Here is a 23,549-nt window from a genome sequence, read left to right as displayed (position 1 = left end):
AATGTACTCTGAAGGTGTGCGCAAATAACAAATGAGTAGGTTCGCGTTTTTGAGATCTCAGCAACCAAAGATTTTGCCTTTTGTAATCCCATAGTAAATCAAAGAGTGATCTGCTGGATAATCTCTGACTGTAGCAAACTTGCTAATCCTTGAGCTGTATCTGAGAAATCATACTGCAAGATAAAGTGGTCATCAGTGGACAGTGGAACTGACTGAAAATTAGTTAAATGTATTATAGTATTAACATTGTATGGATTATGTTCGTAATTGCCCTTGAATATTTATGGAATATTTGAGTGTTACAATCAAAAATAAATTTCTCTGCTTTCGCACTAACCATGATTATCTTAACCTAGTATGCCATTAGGTAACTAAACCATGTTTAGAAATTCAAAGAGGTATTTGGAGTTTCTTTACTGAAAACTTCTAGACTTTCAGGTGCTGGTTGTTTCAAATATTTTTTTCATCAGGAAAAAAACTGTAACTGTCATCTCTAGAGAATCTTAGCTCATAAGTTCCAGCCTTGTTGTTTCTTGAACTCTAAAACAGCTACTATGACCAAGGGGGTTTGTTTGAAAAATTAACTTAAGATAATAATTTTGAGTCAAGTCCATAAAAATATTCACAAACTATAAAAGGTTTACTTTTGGGGGGTAGCTGTACACAGGTGCAGGTGTTTAATCAGTAGCAAAGGTCAAGGAGTAGCCACCTATTTTCTGAATGCTGCCTTTTATTTAAAGCCCACTTATTTCACTTCAGAAGTTAGGAGAAGATCTTTATAACAATTCATTCCTTGTTGCATCTTCTCGCTCTCTCCTTTGCGCTCCAGCAATCCGTCATGATGATGGTATGTGACTTTTTTCGTCTTCCAGGTTTCAGGTAATGAGAATTCATTGAACTCCTACTGGTACTAATAACACGGCAATGAAGAGGGGCATTTGTTTGACATATTATTTATGGGCTCCCCGTGCCTCTCACCATCTAGGGAGGCAAGAGTGCTGACTGGCATTTTATTGATAATCACTATAGTATGGGGCACTTTTCCTAGGCATTAATGACAGGTTAGGAGTAGAAGTTAGCTGGAGTAATGGTACAAAGCAGCTAACCCTTGGTTATAACTCCTTAATCCCCAGAAAGTGCCCTGTGTTTATGCTATTATCTCAGTTCAAGCTCAATATTAGCAGTAAAACTTTGAGTTCTCCTGTCCATGACTTTTTTTCTTCTTTAAGATTGCATGCTGTAAATATTGTCTTGTTGTTCAGGGCTAACGTTTCATATCGTATTTTGCAATGAAAAAGCAATTTTCATTACAAAAGCAAATATTTTGTGTACAGTTCTTAAACCGAAGCAAAATGTTTTGGCAAGTCCTTAGCAATATTTTGATGAAAACTTAAACCAGCTTTCTTTTTCTAATGAAATGGATTCATGTTCTTGTTGCTCCTTGTAGCACAATGGCAAAGCCCTTATTTCAAGTAGTTAGTAATTCATTATGTTCTTGGGGTTTGGATAAAAAGGTGCTTTGTGTGTGTGGTTTCTGTTTTGGGGCTTTGGAGTTTTTTGGTGGAAAAGTTGATGTCTTCTACCCACAACAATTTGTTTACTTTAAAACAAAAAACTTTATTTTTCTCTGGAACGGTTGAAGGGAAAGCACTGAAAACGCTTAGGTAAGTCACGCAACCAGGTGCAGTTTTGCCATCTTACCAACCACAGAACTTGACGATGTAAAAACTGAAAAAAAGCATTCCTTAACTTGCACAAAGCTTTCGTTTCTATGGGTTTCTTTTCACTTCAGTGTAGATTATTATGTCATCAAAAGTTCTTAGTGACTTTCAAAAATAAGAAACCAAATTGAGTATGTTTTATATTTTTTTTTCTTTTTACAGCAAGCAACTTGATTGCTCTAATTTTATCTAGCTGTTTGTCTTTCAGTTATTTGATTTATAATAGAAAGCTTGAAGCCACAGAAAGTGTTTGTTTTTCATATGCGGTTCCACCCTCGTCAGGCAGTCTGTTTACATCCTGAGGAGGGATACAGCAATGCATTTTTTCAGCTTGCATATGCTTTGAAAAAGAAATCGTTTCTGCTTTATGAGACCATATTGTTACGGCTCACTGATGTATTTTTATAGCTACACGCTAATTATAATTTATATGACTATCACTTCTTGTTTTCAATAACTCAAATGGCAGAACATAATAATGGGTAAATTTTTCATAGTCCCATGTTTTAACAGATACGGGCCAACACTAGAAATGTGATTCTCTTCTCATGTATTCAAGCACTCCAATTCACAACTAGTAGGAGTGGAGACCGGGGTTGAGCTTATCTCTAATTTATAAGAAGTGAAAGATAAATTTGTTTTTTAAAATAATAATGTATGTCTTCTCCATCCAAAGCTCTCAAAATGATAATTGCAATGCAATTATTTAATACTTAATTAAATTCAGCATCAATGAACAGGATAATCAAGGAAGAAGGACTGCCTAGAAGACGTGGAGTGCATAAATATAAAATAGTATTATGAACTTGCAGTTGATACTGAAAACTACTATTTTACATTGAGAGCAGGGAGAGAATTCATTATAAGTTTTTTGTTATTGTTTATTTTGAATTTCATTTCAGTTTTCCACCTACCCTGGACCTCACTTCTGTTACTCAGTTTCTTCTTCAAGTTCTGATTAAGTGTCATATAAAAAAACAAACTTCAAGGAAAATACCTTATGTAATATTTTGAAATAATTTGATTAAATGATAATACCGTGCTGTTTTAACTTAATGCGTGAAATCTATAGAAAAGTTTGTCAAGCATGTTATGTTTTGTTTGTGTCAAAGGGTAAAATTACTGGGATTTCTTTTAATACTGGCCAACTAATAATGAATTAGATACTTGGCAAAATTCATTGTAAATTGTCCCTAAACTGTATTTTAAACTGTTTTCCCTAAACTGTGTTTTAAACTGTTTTTTTCTGAGGCTGTGTAGTATTAAGTTAAACTCTTAAGTCTTAGGTTAGATAGAGCAGAGATATGCTGCTCTCTTCTGGAGTATTGCTGTGACTTTACTTCCTGAGAATAAGAGCAAGTTTCAGGATGGTCAGTGTCTGTGCCAGGCTCTCATGATCTTGGCCTGTGGTTGCCAAGTAGTTGTGTCTAGAAGAGATAAGATCACTTTCACGTTGCTTAAGAGAATCGGTATTTTTTTTCTCTGGGAATCTGTTTGGTATTGAAAAGTGCTATTTAAAAGTGTAATTTTCAGACAAAGTGTACCCCTTTGTATCAAGCTGTTTGCAATTCTGTTATCTTGAGGTCTGCATCTCCTCTGCTTCCAGCTTCTTCCCATTGCCACTGCATAGAAGAGAGCGGCAGGCATAAGCCAAATCCACCTCCCAAGTATCTATACTTAAAAGGTCTATCCTAAATTTGAAACCTTTGTTAATCATGGCAATTGAGAATGAGCCTGTGACATCTTGGGAGGCTTGCGTACCTTCTGCCTGTTTGGGTTTTTTTTTCCCTCAGGTTTGTCCTGCTTCCCGTGCTTTTTCTTTTGGTAACCTCTGTCAGAATTTATCGTTCTGTAAAAAAAAAAAAAAAAAAAAAAAAAAAAAAAAACATTTTATTTTCACATATACCCTTGAACAGGGGTGCTCCTTGGTGAATCCGTCTAAACTTCATGTTGATTTTCAGTTTGTTCTTTCAGGGATTAAACTAGTTTCCCAAATATTTAGTTATTACTGGTTGTTATTATTAGTTTGTTTCACAAATACTTTGTTATTTTCCAGTCATGCAATTTGTAGATGGATATTATTTTATTGTGTACATATGTAAAGCTTAAAAACCCTCACTCCTAAAACAAACTTATTTTAAAAGCATGTTTTTCTGATTGTATTTGTTGAGCCAGTGGGAAATAAAAAAGGGAATAAGTTCATCCAGTTGCTATTTGAAGCTGGGCATTGGGAAAAGAATATACAGAGCATAAAATAAGAATGAGTTAAATGGTTTAGCTCTATGTGGTTCAAATCATAGTAATGGTTGTGTTGTTATCCAAGTAAAGTGCATTTTTTACCCAGGATAGATTTGCAGCTTGAACTTCCCAAAACTTAGATAATGAAATACTGCAGAGAGGATGCTCCAACATAAACTCCTGGAGTGGATAGGTGACTTAATGTGCATTGGGAGGGTTTTCAGCCAAAGCCTGGAGGCTGAAGGAAGACCAGAAAGGGAAGTTATATTGTAAAATACTTTGGGGGAAAAAAGGCAATTCCGTAAGTTGGCAAAGAGAGGCTAACATCACACTTCAGAGAATTCTTAGGAAGGTTCTGTAAGGTAAATAAGGTATTGACAGATGTTAATCATAAAACTGGTGATGAATTGAGTCAAGGAACAGCTGAATAAAGAGATGGCTAGCAGAATGGAAACTGTTGTCAGAACAGTATTACAAGTGATTTATTTCTCGTCTACGCAGTACTTGGAAGAGCAGGGAAAACCTAATTACCAAAGACTTGATCTTGATCCTTTAAAAGAAGTTAGTGGAATATTGTTATAAGCTTCCCCAGGGAAAGGAATATGTCCTGTCCTAAATAAATATATGCATCTATTTTAGCTAAATTAAAAGAAATGCAACCAATCTTTTGGTCTTGATTTTCGACTTAGCTGCCAACTGTGGCCAAGAAGTTCTCAACATATAATTACACTAGAGTTACAGAAGGGCCAGACAATATGCTTGCATTGCTATATCAGCCTAATGTTGTTTTTAAAATTAGTTTGAGAACTCTTGATTGGTTTTGATAGTTTTGCCCTCTCACCTTGCTGTGTTCACTATAACTTTTACTGGAAACGACCTCCATTGGAAAATCATACTGAAAAAAATCTATGGCTAGATTTCCAAAACCCCACTTATGCCCTGACATACAAATTAGGTAGAAATTGGGAGCCTAAGTCCAGAAAGCAATCTATTAAAAAATGATTTAAAAAAAAATCTAGGAAAAGAAATCTACCCCAACTAGGCAAGTTCTCTGCATGTCCAAAAGTGCTACCATTTTAGCAGAGTTCCCTGCCTCATCCATCAACAAAGGCGAGATTCTCAGTTAAAATGTTCCCCGGGTAATTCTGGCTCTGGTAGGTACGCTGAGACTGAACCAGGGGGAGCTAACGTCACTGAGCTCATATCCATTGCCTGACAATGAGGGTAGTATCTGCCTTTTTGGGTGTAAGATGGATAGAAACCAGGAGAGCGGGACCCTAAGCCTTTCTTTGCATCTTCGCCTTTCAGAAGAGAGACTATATACATGGCCAGGCTGAGATTTTTTGTTTGTTTGTTTTTTGTTATCTGTAGTAGCTGTGCATAGAAAACAATGCAAGGTGCATAGGGCCCACAGAATGAGTAAGCTTCTGAAGAAAGAGTGGTATTTGCTTTAAAGCCCACTGATGAGGGTGCTCGCTGTGGATCTGGGCCCTTGCAGCAGATATTAAACAGCCCTAGAGGGCTCTTCTTTTCAACAGTACGTTCTTTGCAATCATCAATAACTATGTAAGCTTGACTATTAACAATATTCACTTGCAATTTTCATGGCTTGCAAGTTAAAGCATTTGTGATTAATCTGCATACTGATTATTTATTCTTTTTTTGTGTGCATAAACTCATGAGATATATGAAAAACTGCTGGGCCAGAAATAACTAAAGTTGAGCATTAATGAGATCAAACAGTTAATGGATTTGAAGTGAACTACCATATAATCCCTTATGGATAGGTTTTTGGAGGTTATTTAAAGTGATTAAGTTGCAGCTAAATTCTTTTCCAGCTGAACTGCTGGGAATTTTGTTATTGACTTTAAGGAGACCGGTGCTTAACTTCTGTTTTGCTTCACTACCATCCTGCCCGTCTACCCCCTCAGGCGAGGGACACGTTTGGATTGATGGTCATGCACGCTTTCCAAAGATCAACTGGGCTGCACCTGCGAGTGCAAGAGGAAGCCTATCAATCTTGCAAGAAGTCTTTGCCTGCCAGTGGACAAATAGGACAGGCAGGGGCTGACATTTTGTTAGTTCCTTTCCCGTCACCGTGAATTTAAACCTTCCTAAGGTCTTTTGCTTTCTCTAGCTTTGTCTCTGTTTCTGTCTTTGGAGTTGTAATAATAGCAGTGTTTTTTGGAAGACGCTGTGTAGCTCATCAGTCAGTTGTGGTGTTTATCAGGAACCACTGGGCCCAGGGGGCAGAGACGTACTTGTCCTGTCGTAGCATCTTCATTTATAGGTATAGTTTGGTTAAAGAGAAATAGCTCACAGAAATTCTATTTTCAGGAAAGACTTGTTTGTTTTGAAGCATTGTAATGAGCTCTAACTAAATTACCACTTTCCAGAAACAAACTCCGCTTCTCATCCCTGAGGTTTCTCTGATGTTGGGAAAATTGTCTGAAATCCTTCAGATTGATATTCTCTTTCCAAAATGTGTTCCTCCCTCTGTCATGATAGACAGGAGGAGGAGTTCTGAAAAATTGAGCAACTCCTAGGTGATAAAGTGGGGAAAATCTACTTTGAATTGGAGGGTATTTAATGAGGGTTGAGGTATTTCTACTTCCAAACCTTCTAAACAGTAAATAAATCCACTTGTGGCATGTTGATTTTGTCTGCCCTCGCATCTACTTGGCGACCTGTATATAGCGATAGGGACTGTATTATGTTATTGTCCAGTATATGTTAGATGTTGCACAAAAACATGAGCTGACGTGATCTGTGCCCTAAAGAACTTAGTCCTGATGGAGTAAAATAACCTGTTATTACATCTCTAAAATACTTGCCACAGCAATATGGTAGAGTAGTGGAAGTCACCGCCTTCTTTCTCTGGAGAAGGCTGGCGTGGAGCAAGACAATCCCTGTCTCAAATTGCTGCTGCGCTTTCACTGAATGTTCCTATATTGCAATGGGAAAACAAAATGTTAGTGTTATAGACCTGCCATTCAATAGTTATTCTCTTAGTAGGCCTAGGTATATTACTTAGCAAAAGCTGTATGCGATAGGACATAGTGTATGATAACTATAAGGAACAGAATAAGAAGAGAGTGAGTGGTAGTTTAGTCTGTATGTGTATTGCAGGCAGCCAGGTGGATTTAGCTTTAGTTACTTTAACTGAAAAATTACAGGTTCAGAAAATACTGGAGAAGGGAGACAGAAATCATTTTGAGTTTTTCTCCAGGAAAAGGAATAGGCTGAGTCCTGAGTAGCCAATAAACATATTTTTTTTCCTTTTTTGGATCAAGATAAGATGGTTTTATCATATCCAATTACCTTATGTATATTAAGATAATGTTTGTCTTTCTCTCCTTGAATCTATCTTTATGCAGTATTTTCCAGCTGCAAATATCCAGACCCTTCTATTTGCATAGTTGCTGAACTGGAGCATATTAGGGAAGATTTTTGCTTTATTAGTTTTCCTATTGAAGTTTCTTTGAAAAAGGCTTTACTTTTGGTTTTATTTATTTGCCTTTCTTGCCTTGCATCTGTTTTTTGTTTTATAATCATTTAAATTATCATTTCCATGTATCTCACTCACTGTAGCGAGTTTTCCACATTATATCTGTGTTGTTTTTTTTTTTATTTTTTTAATTTACTGATTATAATACGTGATTAAGTCAAGTAATATGATGTTGTGATGAAGGCCTGGTCCCTTGGTGATAGGGGGTGTTTTACGCTATCCTTGATGATGTTTGTAAGTCAACAGAACCACTACTAAAAAAAAAAAAAGTTATCCCAGCCTGTAATTTTGATCTCAGTATTATAAAAAATTTTAGCATGGACGTGTTGAAAGGGGGAATAAAAATGCACCTTGATTTTGTAAAAGATAGTGTCAGACTGACTTTAACATATTGCCTGTGATAGGTAACTGACTTCTTTAACGAGGTATTGCAGAGGATCTCCTTTGTATCTATGTATGCAAACCATTTGGTGGATGTGAAATTGCCACAAGGGGAGCCCAAGAGTGAATGCTGTAAAATGAATTGACAGGCAGGGTTACAGCAGTGTCCCTCAAGGATCAGCTCTAGGGTCAGTACTGTTTAATGCTTTAACGAGCTCAAGAAAGAGTTTGAGAAATCTTGTCAATATTAGGAAGAACTTGATAATTCTGCAGAGAAATTAGGTACTGTAAGGGAAGATGCAAAGGGATCTTACGGTCTGGAGTTTTAGAAAACGTATAAAACAGCCGTTCCTGTTTCATGAAGGTACAGCAGAAGCTGGGTGGTGTACTACTGGGCTCGGAGGGTTGTGATCACCAGTACAAAGTCCAACTGGCAGCCAATTACTAGTGGTATCCTTCAGAGATAAATACTAGGTGAGTACTGCTTAACGTACTTATTCCTGTGCGTTAGGACAGAGTGATTCTCAGCAAGTTTGTGGATGATGCCAAACTGGGAGGAGTGGCTGATGTGCTGGAAGGTAGGGCAGCTATTCTAAGGGAGCCTGACTGGCTGGAGAAGGGGGCACCTGCACAATCATGTGCCTGGGTTGGAATAATGCCGTGCAGAAGTAGCAGCAGGGTGCCAGCTGACTAGACAGTAGCTTTGCAGAAAAGGACCTGGGGGTCTTGCTAGATAGCAAGCTGAATATGAGGCAGAGGAAGGCCAACTGCATCCTGAGCTTTATCAGCAAGAGTGTAGCCAGCAGGGCAGAAGAAATGATTCCTCCCATCCGTTCAACACTCGAGAGACCAGATTTGGGGGACTGTGGCCAGTTTTGGGCTCTATAATATTAGAGAGATACTGACATACTGGAACAAATCCAGCGGAGGGTCACCAGAATGATTAGGGGGCTGGAGCACATGAGGTGCAAGGAGAGGCTGAGAGGACTGAGTTTGTTCAGCCTGGAGAGGAGAAAGGGAAGGGCAGATTTTATGCTTTCTACAACTACCTTATGGATGGTTATAGGGAAGACAGAGCCAGACCCTTCTCAGAGGTGCACAGCGATAGGACAAGCACAGTAAAAATTGCAGCACAGGAAATTCCAATAAAATAAACGGATATTTTTTTCCACCACGTGGGTGGTCAAATACTGGAAAAAGCATCCAGAGAGGTTGTTGAATTTCCATCCTTGGAGATACTTAATCCTCAAATGGACACAGCCCTGAGCAACCTGCTCTAACAGGACCTGTATTAGAGCAGGAGGTTAGACTAGATGAACGTTAGGGGTCCCTTTCAACCTGAATTATTCTGTGATTCTGTCTGCCATTTTATTTAATGGAATCCAGATTAGAGCTCCTTATTCCTTTGTGCAGTAGTGTTGTTTCTTGTAGTTACTTGAGCTTTTTATGTCCACTTTTCAGAGGACTGTCTGCCTTCCATAAGATTCAGTATAGCTTAGGTGATTCTTTATTTTGGCAATTTCTGATATCTTTGCCAAGGGTTAATTCTAGGTCTTTCACTAGAATTTCTTTGAGTTTTTTTTCTCTAGATACCAATTATGATACAATTTCTTATCAGGTTCTGGGTTAACCCCTCAAAATTGCTCGTCACAGGTTTTTTGTATTTTCACCTTCTTTTTGTCCTCTGTGCTTCAAAACATCTCTCTTTTGTTAGTTTTTCATGGACTTCATCACTCCTCAGGTTCTGTAATTAGTCTATCTTGGTTTAATTGAAAATGAAGAAAAAAAAATATATCCTCAGAAGCAACCTTGAGAGAAATAAAGCTACCTCAACTGTCTGCTGTTCTGCTGGAAAGTGTTGCTTACAGTCTCAGAAAAGGGTTATTAAAAGGTTTTCTCAAGTCTGTTACACATTTCAGCATTCATCTGATATTTAATTGCTCTGTTTTTTCATTCTGGATATCTTCTCACTTTGTGTTACTCTTTGAACTTCACGTAATACAGCAATCACGCAGAAGCAGGGAATGACAGAGGTCTGTTTTAGTTTTCTGACTAAGCCTGTGAATAATGTAACAGCTGACTCTAGCGCCTCTTAAAGATACATTTCCCCACAGACATCTTTAGAATTAAATTTGACCAGAAAATGTATGATCTGAAGGCAGAAAAGAAATATAGGTGAGCCAAAAATGCCCTTTCCTCTAACTGAGATTGGGAAAACTCTTTTTCAAATTTACAGGGCTGCAGCAAAATGTAAATAAGTCTCTTGGTTTCTCATGGGGATTTACATACCGTTTTGGTTAACAGTTTGATTTTACTCACTCCTACGCAGTAGTCTGTCTATAATTTCACTAGAGTTTCTGTTGTTACACTGTTTACTGGAAGCAATTCCTTAGTGAAACTAAGATAACAGAAGATAGAATTGCTTAGAGATAAATGCAATACGATACATATCAGGCGATGTGTATTCAGAAGTGCAAAGGAAGCATTAATGCCATTTTGCAAGGCGTTGGTAAGATTTAATCTGGAATACTATGTATAAATCTGACTACGAGTATTCAAGAAAGTTGAACTCATATAGAATAGGTGCAGGCAAAAACAAGGAGGAGGTTTTAGAAGTGGAGCCTATTTCACAAAAGACATCTTTAGGTACTTGGCTGAGCAGAGTAAAAGCTGAGGAGGAATATGATTGTCATCCATGAAAATATCATAGGAGACAGGAACGCCAGGGTGGCAGAGGTTTTATTGAAAATAAAGGGTAGTGCAGGTTAGGCAGTATCGGGTGTAGCAGGTTTCTGCCCATGAGAGCGGCAAGATAAAAGTATTCCAGTATGAGAAGTAGAGGTAAAAACTTTTCTCAGTTCTAGTATCTTTTCCTCATCATGATAATTTGAGAATGAAAACACATGAAATATTACCAGAAGCAGCAAGGACAGGGACTTGATCGTCCAGGAGACCCCTTCCACTTGAATTAGGAACTTAAGTACGTACACGCTTTCCATCCATGGCTTATTGTATTGCCACGTTAGCTGCTGGAAGGTAGGGTAGCAGTGTTTGTAAATCAGTGCAACTGTTCTTCCTACTTATTGCAGGTAAACTGTGGTGATCAAAGGATTATCATTAGAAATATGTTTCAGAACTTAGTGCTGTGCTTGTTGTTATATGGAAGTTGCCAAGATATCCGTAAACCCTCTTTAAAAAAAAAAAGAAAGAAAGAAAGAAAAAGAGGTAACCCAAATTAAATTTGCTTCATGCCTCTGATGTAAACCGTTTGAATGATGGACAATTTAGGCAGCAGTACTTGAAAGTCTGTCCCTGAATACTGTGAATTCTCAGCGGAGATTTACACAGGCTGCTACTTGCTACTGCAGTAAATCCTAGGAACTTTCTCAAGATGGATCCCCCCCCCCCGTGTTTGTCACTATTAGAGTGACAAGGAGTTGCACTTGTGAAGAGCTTTCAGTCTAAATAGACAATAAGATATGGTGGAGGAGCAGGGGTAGAGCATTCGAGCAGAACGATGGCTTGCAGTCATAGCAATGCTAAGATTTCCGCTACTTAAATAGTTTTGAAGAGGTTTAATGAGTAGAAGACTAGCTGGAAGAAGCAAAACCAAAGGAAAGAGATCATTTAGCATGTAAAACAAAAAACAGAGAAGAGGGAGACTAGGAGAGGAGGAGGAGCCAAGGGAATGCAGGAGCTCAAAGAAGAGAGGAATTAGAGCAGAAAACGATGAAAGAAAAAGTTGGGAAGTGGTTGGACCAAGGTGTTCTGAAGCAGAGAATGCCCAGAAAAAAATGCAGGAATCAGCCTGTTGTCTTCAGAAAGTCTAATGATCCTTACAAAGGGCCTGTACTGACTCCGGTCTCAGGCTGGCTGCATCCTACCGTTTCTCCTTTCGAGAGGATGGAGAAAGAAAATCTCTCAAGAAGGAACAGCTCATTCAAAACGATGTGTTTTGAGCACCGAGCAACAAAGTTTAAGTTTCATTGTGCAAAGCATCATTAAAATGAAGGAGAGCTGTGAGAAAAACAGCTCGTTCACTGCCGCGAAGCGCTGCGCAATGATCTGGAATGAGTGTCTGAACCTCTGGAAAAATGTGGAGAGGGAAAAGATCAGAAATAAGGGGAAGAAAGAGCAGAGCTGTGGTGGTCATAAAGAAACATTAAAGGGAAGGATTTATTACGCTGCTTGAATTTTCTCAGAGCAGATCTGAGCCCTTGTGTTTCAGTTGTGACCCCACATAAATTTCAGACATACACAAACACTGATTTGGCATCCTCCTTCATCAGTGTAATTTTTTAATGAGATCACAATGAAAACGGCTCAGCTTGTGTTGTCTTTAAACACTATGTGTGAGAGGACAGTCTGAAGAGAATTTATTCTGGTACATGATAAGGTGCTGAAAAGTTTTACAGCATGTTTTAGACACAGAGTGGACAGAGATATGTCACAGCCCAATTTTAGAGCTTCTTGTAATGGCTGGGACATATCCTAACAATAGCCTAATGGAAGCGTTTTAAAGAAAGACCAAATATATACAAGGAACAGGTGGCAATTTCCATTCTCAGACTCTGTCCATTGAGTTTCACACATATCCCCAAGGCCTGTATCTGTTGTGCGTAAGAAAGGCAGGAGCAGAACGCTGCGTGTGCAACATTTGACCTCTGCGTTCTTGTGCCTTTTCAAATGTGAAATTCAGTCCCAGTGTACTCTAGAATGAATGATGATTAGTGTCTAGAGGAACCGTTGCTTTCTTTGACATAAAAGTGCCTTTGTGTTTCATCTGAGAACAATTTCTGCATATTTCCAACAAGCAGTTGTTCAGTGAAACAAGATTTATTGGAACCTTAAGAAATTTGTCTCTGATCAAAATATAGAAATTATCCAATTAAAATAGGATGCAAATCAAACTTCTCAGGGCACGCAAAGAATGACAAGACTCTAGATATACAGAGTACGGTGCCTTTTTTATTGACTAGTAATTCTGAAACGTCAGCTCCCATCAGTATTTGGGAAGAGTCAGATAGATGCTCTACTGATTTGGTTCAAACGCTGTCTTTTTGACATCTCCAGTGGCCTTATCAGTCAATCCAGACACATTTTTATGTTATGTTGAATCCCAAATGTCTTCATCGAGGTGTTGAACCTTTGGGTTAGTTTGAAAGTTGTGGTGCCTTTTGATTTTCGTTGTTATTTAGACAGTATCGAGCAACTCGAGAGTTGTTGATTCAGGCTGGATTGAGATATTGATGATCTGGTGCTCACTGGATCCTGCAAGATTCAACTGGAAGATGAATGATTAATTAAATAAGACACTTGAATGTCTCCTGAAGCAAAATTTTATTCTGCCTCTTGTAGGTGTCACCATTGCAGCCCATCCCACTGGCTTTCTTTTGTTATGGAATAATCGTCATGGATGAAGATAGGATAGCTGGGCCCATACAGCGTAGGCTTTTGTGGGGATGGTGTACCGGTTCTGTGGTCAAACCAGCCTTCGTTAAGTCTGTGGTTCATCTACTCTAGATTTGTGGTATTAAGTTGATTTCTTTTGTTTTCACGAGCCAAATCTGTAAATCAAAGTGAAATTCCTTCCTCGGATGGGTGAATAAGGAGCAGCATAAGAACCATTATCATATAGATTTTCATTTTATAGTGTTTTTATATTTACCGTTATTAAATACAGCTATGCTCGTTTCTTGTTTGATGGCTTAGCTGTTCTGCTTGATGCTTTTTTTTTTTCCCCTTAACCAGTGTGAATAAACAAAAAACCAGGAGATATTTACAACTATCCATAACATGTTTCTGTTCTGACATGCTGCAGTTTTATCTGTTTGGTCTGTGCAGGTATAAATAATTGCAGGAGGTATAAAGAGAGGAGAAATTCCTCTGAGTGTTAAGAACTCTTGATCATACCGGGCTCTACAATAGGATTGTGAAGCAGGAAGTTCCAATAAAATGTTTTAATCTGGAAGAATTAGGTTTGTATGTCCAGGACCTGTGATCTTACTGAATTGGTGACAAATGCCAGATTGAAGTCTACCTGATAAAACTCTATCATATCTATTCAGTAAGTTAACAGTCCACCTCAGTAAAGATTTCTTTGGTCCACTGCATTAATAAGAGGACAATTCTAGCTGATGGAGAGAGGTTTGGGGCTCTCAGTTGATGATACTAGTTAGCGATTGCTACTTCTCAGCTTCATTGTCCGTTGCTCATGACTGGACTGCAATCATCAGTTACGTGACTTTTGAAATTTAAAAAAAAATCTAAATTATCTAAATTTTTTTTTTGACAGGCATTCTAATGTTGTAGTTCATGTTTAATATAACAGCGCTAGAAACTTTAGAGCAAAGCAGTCAAACAAAAGCACACCTTATTTTTATTTCAGAATGTTCTTTGCATATGTATTGTTTTTTTGCCCTTCGATTGCATTTTTAAATCTTTATTTTTTCCTTCTTTTATTGGGTATGTTATTGAGTCTTACTGATGATAAATAGCTTTTCACAATGGAATCAACGACCTTCACTTCAGCTTCCCTATTTGTGGAGAAAGGGACTATTGAGAAAGGATTACGTTGGTCTGAGCTTGGATATGTAATAGAGGAGGGAAAAGATGAGTATCGAGCTGGACTGACCTGCATAATTCAAGAAAATGCATAAGTCTGCATTAACTTTAAGCATATGAGAGGTCCTAACAAAATCAATAGGGCTACTTAAAGGCCTAACCTTAAGTTGCACTGTGTTTACATGCTTTCTGAATTGAGGCAAATATCGGTCGTATCACCAGGAACAAAGAAAGGTCTTTACCATTTGCCATTTAGTTCTTCTTGTGTTCTTTTCTGCTCAGGTCTGTGCCCTTTTTCATTTGCTACTCTGTATTACTGTTATCTTAGCTCCAGTATCAAAATGATCATGGCAGTACGGATTGAATATCTGTCTGAGGTTCAGCCTTTGTTCTCCAAGAATTATTTTGGCACAGAGGAAATACCATCCACCAGGGGTTGAAATGACCTTGTGAAACATTTGGTCAATTCTGTCCCTCTTTTTGGATGCAATTTTGCCTTTGAGAACTAAATGCCTGAATCTGCATCTGAAATGCAACTGTGTACATCTCACTTTATCACCTAAAATACCTTTAATTAGAACTCATTCATAGATTTGACCATTAGATGACTTGTGTTCAGGTATAGTGGGTGCTTCATTTGAAAATAATCTCTCTCTGGTATGTTACAACGCAAATATTGTCTTTCTCATTGCTTGAGGGAAGTTGAAACAGTGGAATTATTTTGTTCAGTGAATTTTTTCTGATGATGGTACGGGGCAGGGGGGAGGGGGAAATGAGGGGCAGCATCTTTTTCTTATATAATGATGCATAGTGCAGTCCACAGAGAAAAGACGTTCCTAGAGTGTTTACAGTTATTTCTTCATAACTGGTATTGTTCCACTGAAGTAACTGCTGACTGAAGTTTTTTTTTTTTTTTTTTTTTTTTAAAACTAACCAAGAATCTGGCCCTTAAAATCTGCCAAGCCTGACTGATGCATTGTGCATGTCTACATGCTATGTTTGGTGTGCAGACATCATGATGAACGGGTATGAACAGGGAATAACAATTACAAAGTGATCTCTAAGTTGATTATGAAAAGATTATGGAAAAAAGGCCTAAGTGATGAGGAGTTAGAATACGAGTTAGTATATAGTTAGCATACTTCAGTAGATTCCCTGGACTAATGAGAAAAATTAGAAGGAGCCTAAACGCAAAGAAGGGGCAGCCATAGAGCCATAGGCTCTGGCCTTAGGCGCCTGACGTGCAGGATGCCTAACCTTGTTACTAACTGCTCTGATAACTTAAGATCTTGGGCTCTCAACAATTTAGGACAGAGGCGGAATTTAGGCCAGAGGCTGGCAAATGTGTCAAGCCTCTTGAGGTAGGTGCAGGACACTCAACAGACTCCACTTCATGTTTGCTTTGGAAAGCATCTGCCTCTGTTGTGTTTGCTGTGGCCCTTGTCAGGATGACCAAGATGTCAGTGTGGCTGAGGAGGCACTGACTGACTACATGTAACGACTAGCAGAAGCTCAGGATCAGCATGTGCCTCTTTGGCAAGAGGCTACTCCCTTGCTGCAGCCTGTAGCTCTGGCTCCATTTCATTGTATGCTCCAACACAACAGTTGTGTGGCTTCATTTACATACACATCATCACCTGTTAAACCACTCCCCTTATATCCCAGTAGCTTGCAATTCACATGTCCAGGGAGAGGGAAGTCAGGAAATCTGCGTTAGACCATCTGCTATACAACAAGTTTTTACTCTCTTATCTGTGTCTGACTACGGTTATCTTCCGGAATGATATCCAGCCAGATCCTGTATTTGAAGAAAATCAGGAGATGGAAAATATTCCTTCAAAACAGACCCTGATCCTATGTGTCTGTACAATTCTAGCACAGTTTGATTTCTTGAAATAATAAATGTTAATGCGCTTATTGTGCTGTCTTACCTTTGAGTACATGGAATCATATTGAAAACATGCGTCTGTCAGGGAAACATTGGCAGCAGCTTTTCAGTTTAAACGTCACACAGGTCTGCTCCATGCAGTGCTCCAAAACGTTCAGATACAGCTCTGTACCTGGAGCCCTATGCTACATGTAGCATAGGTGTATATATGAAGGTACATTTAGTATCAGAAATCTGAATATATCTGCCTTCACTGAAGACCTAATTGAAAGTACCAACGTAAGTCAAGCATTCAGCTTTTCAAGATTTTGTCTCTGGAGATTAAAGTCTTCATGAATAAAATTCAAAAAGCAGACAAGCAAATGTCTGCCAGGAGCTTTTGTAGTGTGCATATACTCAGGCAGATGCACATGTGCAAACACAAACGCACATGCCCCACTTACCAAATGAGCTTCTCAGTATTAGAGGACTACTCTAGAGCTTACAGTACTCACAGCTTGATGGTAATAATATAGGTTCTTTTGAGTACGCAAACGTTTGCGTTCACAATCCATTTTAAATTAATCTTCTCTGTTCTCCTTTTCATTTTTAACCACTTTGTTCTGCCATGAATTTCCTTAAGGGAGGGCATGGGGGTGGGGACATATTTTATTTACAATTGAAATAAAATAAGTACATGTGACAGCTAGCTGGTTTTGTAATTTATCTTCTTGGAAAAATTAGATGTAATTAGTTGAAGAGTAAACATTACATGTAATATACAATTTAACTTTTCTTTTTTGGGTATAGCGTTCAGTTGTCCAAATACGCTGTATACCTTTGTGTTCTGGAGTCTGATACCAAGCTGAAATATGAGGCTTAATCTTGCAGATTCTTACAATTCTCCCTAAGGGGAATATCCAAATGTATCAGTAAGTTGTGCTGTACTTCCTTTTTTCTTAGGGCACTTTTTCTCTGAACTCAGCAGAAAAAGTGCGTCCTGCATGCTTTTGAAATAGTGATTACAGCCTAGGATTACAGAAGGATATTTCTTAATCCCTTCCAGAAACAAGAGCTAGAACTGTGGTTCTGTTGAGGAGCTAAAGGAGAAGATGGACTTGGCCAACATGCCAGCTAATGAGCAGATCTGAGGGGAAAAAGTGGTAGGAGTAGTATGCTGCAGGAGGAAGTAGAGAGCCTGAAGGGGGCATGGATGAAAGCCTCAGTTAAAAGAACTGATGTGAGAAGGGTGTCAGGTGTGGAAAAGGTCGTAAGACTTACCCTGGGGTATAATAAGGCAGGAACCCTACCCTGTTCCTCCAGGCCAGAGGCTTGTGTACCCAGGGCTTCTGAGTTAAGAAAGGTAAAGAGGCTGTGAGAGGATATCTTTAACTAGGACCCTGGTTTAGGGGCAGAACTTGTGCAAAACTGTCCCTTTCTTGGTCTGAAATATAGCAGCCTCATGAGAAAGATATCCTTTGTTTATCTTTCATTTCTTTGTCTCATACAAATTTTTGGAAAGTTTTCATACCGTATTTGTTCCCTCTAATGGTGAGTAAATTCAGATGTCATGGAGACATTCAAGTGCATTAGAACTGGATGTTCTCTAATGTATGACTCTGGACTGAGACAAACCAGAGTGAATAATGTTCTTCAGTTACTTGTTTTAATATGGTATGAAGATTTAACTGTCAAAAGAACTTGCCTTTTATACTTGCGTAATCATTTCAGCTGAACTTCTCAACACAGAGCTGTAAACGTTTGCCAATAACCTTAAGTTTATTGAAGGGACAGGCATACAGCATATGCCTGTCTTCACTATCCTAGCCCTGTTTCTGCTCTAACTAACCCAGATGCTAAATTAAGACTGACTGTGTTTCCTTCAAAGGAAAAAATCAGTGTGAGATCAGAAATGAACCTTCTAGCCTGACCGAAGGGCTGTCAAAGAGGAAGGAGAATCCTTAGCCTGGGACAGAATTTGCTTGGAAATGCTAAATGCAAGTCATGTAGCTGAGCTCAGAAAAGTCTTATTATTGAGGTCAAGGTCTATTCTTGGCCAGAAGTTAAATACCATTATACTGCCTAGCATATTTCTGTTCACTTAGAGGAGCTTGACTCTCAGTTGTGACCCTGGTCCACCTCTATAACTTTGCAGAATTCATTTAACATTACTTCTGGGTTTCTGCATTTGTGGGAGGTAGGGTTGAGAATATTCAGCTATGCAGCTGAAGAGGCTAGCCTGTGCTGGCATTAATCAGATGAAATACATAAAACTCCAGGAAGTCTGGGAAGGGGAAGACATCTCATTCGATAGGTGTAAGGTTATCTGCTAATGATTTTGAGCATAGGAAAAGTCAGTTTTAACCACCATGTTACATTTGTTCAGTTTTGCTTTGTTATTATGCCGCTTTTGCAGAATAGATTATATCACCATGTCTGATCTTCCTTGAGGTCTATGAATGACCTTCTCTCCTGGAAGCTTTTGTTACACCAGTTTTTAAAAATGCACTCTGTGGGTCATACTGGAACAAAAATGAGAGCAAAGTTTAGCTTTTATTGGTGGCATTTGGGCCTTTGTAGACTCCTGCAAACCCAAACTTTTGCTCAAAAAGTTTAACAAAACTCTTCTTAACTTGCACTGGATTTTTGCTGTTATGCCTGAAGAAGAGGGAATGTTGTGAAGGCAAAATCACTTAGTTTAGAACTTGATGGTTAGAGTTTTCGAGCTTGGCTGAGTTTCTGAGTGGGTGGAATAAGTTCATTATTAAAGGGAAGTGAAGACAACATTTTAACTACTGCCCTAGCTAAATAAAATGTCTTTTGCCTGCTAAAGGGAACAAAGTATTTGATACTTGGTTTAAAAAAAGACTAGGAAATATGTTAAAAGCCATTACCTGTTCTGAAGAACAGTTTCACTAGCTGGGAAGGCGTCTGGCTCCTGTTTTGTAGTCAAACCAAATTATAAAACAGCAAGAGCTGCACAGTTGAATCCCTAATTTAGTTCTAATTCTGTGGCCTGCTGAGTGGTACACAGAGTGAGAAGCTGGGCACTGATCTCCTCTGCTGAAGAGCAAGTTGAGGCCAACAGGGGCAGAACAAGCTTCTTTACCAAGAGGCACCTTGTTCCTGACAAAGGCCTTGTAACAGGGAGAGGAATTTCATGTCACCTAGCAAATATCTCCTGCTGCTTTCATTGAGTAGGTAGATGGATTTAACCTGTGCAACAACAGGAAAAAGAACAACTTTTTAATGTGTATCTTGATGGTATCTGTATCCTAATGTGTCTATAGAGCATTGAACCAAGTCCGCAGCTCTTTCAGAACTGCACTTTAACATATAAGATTGCAGATTGACAGAGAACACATACCTGAAAGAGAGATTAGTATAGAAATCTGTCTGGATGGCATTCTATGGACAGAGACAGCTACGTTGTACCTTCCTCCAAGTGGGCTGGCAATGAGCCAGCTTCACACCGCAAGCCGTGTGGTCAGCGTTGGGGTAGTGCTGTACTTGAACCTGAGTCTGGTGCTGTACTGCAGGCAGCCTAGGTGGCTTCCAGTTCAGATCTGTCTTGCTTCCAGCTACTTCTGGAGTCTGGGTATATAACGTGTAGATATGCTCTTCACATTCACCTCTCTTTTGGGCCTAAATTACTCTGTGAAATCAGTGCCTCAGAGATAAACATGTATGTAAGTGTATGGCTGGATTAGGGCCCTAATCTCTAAAATTATATGTTAAGCTTCTCAGACTTGGAGCTACTGGAGCTATTCAAAACCTGAGCAACCTACTGTAGCTGACCCCGCTTGGAGCAAGGGGGTTGGACTAGATGAACTCCAGAGGTGCCTTCCAACCTCAGCTATTCTGCGGTTCAGTGACCGTGTTGTCTTTTTGGCAAATTTCAGCCTGACAAAGCCAGAGAGATAGGAAGAGTGGAAGCCAAGCGCATGCCGTCCAGCAAGCCAGTAGTTCAGTACAGCCCATAGGAAACACCACTACAAGCCACTGGAAAAGACCTTGAGGGATTCAGTCCTCTCAGGTATTTCTTGGGCTCCTGTATTTTTATTCACGTGCATTCAGCCGTAAAACAGAGCATATATGAGGCAATATCCTAAGGATGAGTTTTGGTCACATCTTGTGTTAAGGGAATGATGTGCACTTTTAAATTATTGCTAGCTCAGAATCATATTTGTTAGATTATTTTTGGAATAATAGTTTGACATAAAGAATGTCTTTGGAGAATAGTCAACATAACTCCATCTTGTATTTGTGTGTGATTGGGTAAGCCGTGGAAGAGGCTGGATTCATTTCTCATCTTTGCCACTGGTTTTTGTTTTTTTTTTTTCCAATGTCCTTGTACAAATCGCTTGTTTTTCTGTGCCTTGGTTTGTCCTTGTACAGATCACTTATTCTTCTGTGCCTTGATCTCTCATTCTTTGTAGAGTAGGTGGCCCTTCTTGCAGTATAAAACGGTGGGAACATGGAAATTACTATTCACATTGGGGCTTATAGCAATGTTAACTATTCAAAAAGAAAATAATTAGGTTTTTCAAGAGACCTAACTAAAGTGTTATTGGCTTCTGTCGCTGTATTAAACGCTACAGAAATAAATCTAAAATGTTGAGTGTTAGAATGAAATGATTTATTTTTAAAAGTATGTCCATCAGTGGAATAATAAGGACAGTTAATTTTTAGAGCACCAGTTACTTATGAAAAGTTTATAAATAAGGTAATTAAAATGTTTTAGAATAAAGTATGCCTGAAGACATAAAGTCAAGGGTGTGTGTGTGTGTGTATGTTTGTTTTTTAACATTTTACAGCTTATTTACTGATATTATGACTCTGGTACTGTAATACAGAAGTTAGGTAAGTTTAACGCTAGCCAGTAGAATAGCAGGTCCAAAGTATGTCGTGGAGAACCTCGTCAGTAGTTTAGCGTAGCTACACGTATGTCATTTGACTGTTTCTAGGAAATTAAGCTTTCAAATACGTTCTTTTATGAAAGGAGGAGCTGTGCCTGCTTTTTGTCAGGCCTGGAAGGTAAGAATATTATATCTACCACAGATTCTTACTGGGTTTTTTTTCAGTATTAAAGAGTACAAACTTTAATCTTTTAGTGGGTTAACTTCAAAAACGTGCACAGTTTTCCGAAGTAACTGTAAAGCTTTTCACGTGACCTTGTAGGATGAACTTCATCAACAGAAGACATAGAACTATTTATTCTGTTTTTCTAATAGTTAGAAAGTGTCCAGTTCCCATTTACAGTACAGGTTTAATTGATGAGCTATTAAAACAGAAAGTTTACAAATGGCATCTGCATCGCTAGAGTTGCTAATGATATTAATAAGTATAGTAACAGGCTGGAAATACTTGATGTACTTGGATATGATGAAAATCAGAATTATCCAAATCTCTAGATTCAGCTGTGTCTATTCTAAATCTGACTTGTATGATTCACCGTAAAAATGGCAGATACCAGTGGCTTAAATCTAACTGTACTTCCACTTATACAGTTGTGTTGCCAGTGAAAATTTCATCTGTTTGCCTAAAGGCAAAATTGGTAGAGTTACTTGACTTGAGAATTTTTTTTTTTTTTAAAGCTCCTCTGTAGAGTGTAGAGACATTCTGCCACGCTGCGTGTTAGCTTGCATAGAGAAAAAAGAGGAAAGAAATGCAAGGACGAGGGCGCCAAAAAAGAAGACTGTTCCATTTCTTCCCATCCTCACCTTAAGGAGTGACCCCCGCTTACTATGTTATAAGTAGTAAGCTTTTCTATGTTGAAGCTAAAGTTGCAGAGCTCCAAAAGTTTCATTTGTTTTGCTGCATTTACAGCAGTTCATGTCCACGTTTTATTGTTTGGGGAAGTGCAGAGCATGGCAACTTCAGAGTGAGTTGCAGGGTGACCAAACGTTGAGAGCCTCCTGGAGCAGATTTTGAACCACGGGCCCAAAAGCTAACACTCTTTACAATTTGGGACTTTTTCGTGAAGAGAAGTGCTGTTGTTAAGTGGTTATTTTTTTCCTTATCTATTCTCAGGGTTGCTCTTGTGGAAAATATTCCTGAAGGGATCAACTATTCAGACAGTGCACCATCCCATTTGTCTCTTTTCCAAGGCTGGATGAATTTGCTTAATATGGCTGAAAAGTCTGTTGACATAGTATCTTCTCAGTGGGACCTCAATCACAGTCATCCATCAGCATGCCAGGTATGTTCTAGCCTAATAAAAGGGGAGGGGAATTTAAAAATCTGTTTTTTTTTTTTGTTTGTTTGTTTCACTATTAGTTGTATAGAGCTATAGCCCTTCTCCATAGCAGACCTGTTTGTTTGGGTAGTCTGAAAAGCCATTTTCTTATGAGGCTTTTCCTGCTAATGCAATAGTTCTCCTAAAGTCAGGGCATGCTGGACTAGGGAACTCATCCAACGCATATCCATATCACTTTCGTTTTAACAAAGGATGCCATTGTGTAACCTTAGGACACTTGCAAAATTGTTTCTGTATTAACATATCCATAACTTGGAAATATCCTTAAATCTAAATACTTATTTTCTAGTTTTGTGCAACCAATTGGGTAAAAGAGCAAGCACGTGGATTAATCCTGCACTCAAGCAGATGGATAGAGTTGCACTTACAAAGAATAATATAGGGCCAGATGATTTCTTGCACCTTTTGAAAATGAACCTCGGGTGGGGTTCAAGACTTCTGCAGTTAGGTGCAGTAGGAAAAATTTGAAAATCATAGCAAATGAGATAGGCGTTCATCACAATAATGCTATGGCAACTAATGCTTTATTCTCGAGAGCAGTCCTGTCAGAAGTGTGGTAAGGACAGTTTTTTATTTAGTATCACCCTGTCAGACTAAGTATTGTGGAACAGACAGGCTGAGAGTATCTCTTCCTTTCCACTACATGGGTTCTTGACTGGAAAAAAGGCAGCTTAGCTGACATGAAATGGGTTAAACTGACAGCTAGGTAACTGTAAGGAATCTGCTATGCTATACTGTGCCACAAACTTTTCACTTTCCTCTCTATTTCTGTTGATGCTGTGCAGTAAAAATGCCTTTTGCTAGATAATAGACAATGACTGGTATTCTGAGCAACCAAAGATAGTACTTCAGATGGCCCATATTTTCAGTCGTGGATGGCATTCTACTTTTTTCCAAGAGAGACTGTAGCCTAGTTAAAGGGCATACATTCACTTTTCTTCAGAATAAGTCTGCTGCCTTAAAACGTCCATGTGAATGAGTGAAAACCTGAGGTGAGCAGCCAAGTGGAAA

At 38.7% G+C, this 23,549-nt stretch overlaps 1 protein-coding gene across 6 annotated transcripts in view; it reads left to right on the top strand.

The window, feature by feature from the left end:
• PLD5 (phospholipase D family member 5) overlaps positions 1-23,549 on the top strand; it is a 189,903-nt gene that overhangs the window by 86,620 nt on the left and 79,734 nt on the right. For all 6 annotated transcript variants that reach the window (XM_009681096.2, XM_068939288.1, XM_068939284.1 and 3 more), the window contains one exon: positions 22,313-22,481. In XM_009681096.2, coding sequence (XP_009679391.1) covers positions 22,313-22,481 — 169 coding nt within the window. The remainder of the gene's footprint in view (positions 1-22,312; positions 22,482-23,549) is intronic.

Source organism: Struthio camelus, chromosome 3 (genome assembly GCF_040807025.1).
Source record: "Struthio camelus isolate bStrCam1 chromosome 3, bStrCam1.hap1, whole genome shotgun sequence".
Taxonomy (NCBI): domain Eukaryota; kingdom Metazoa; phylum Chordata; class Aves; order Struthioniformes; family Struthionidae; genus Struthio; species Struthio camelus.
The sequence above is the reverse complement of the archived record's forward strand: the minus strand, read 5'-3'. Positions and strand labels throughout refer to the sequence as shown.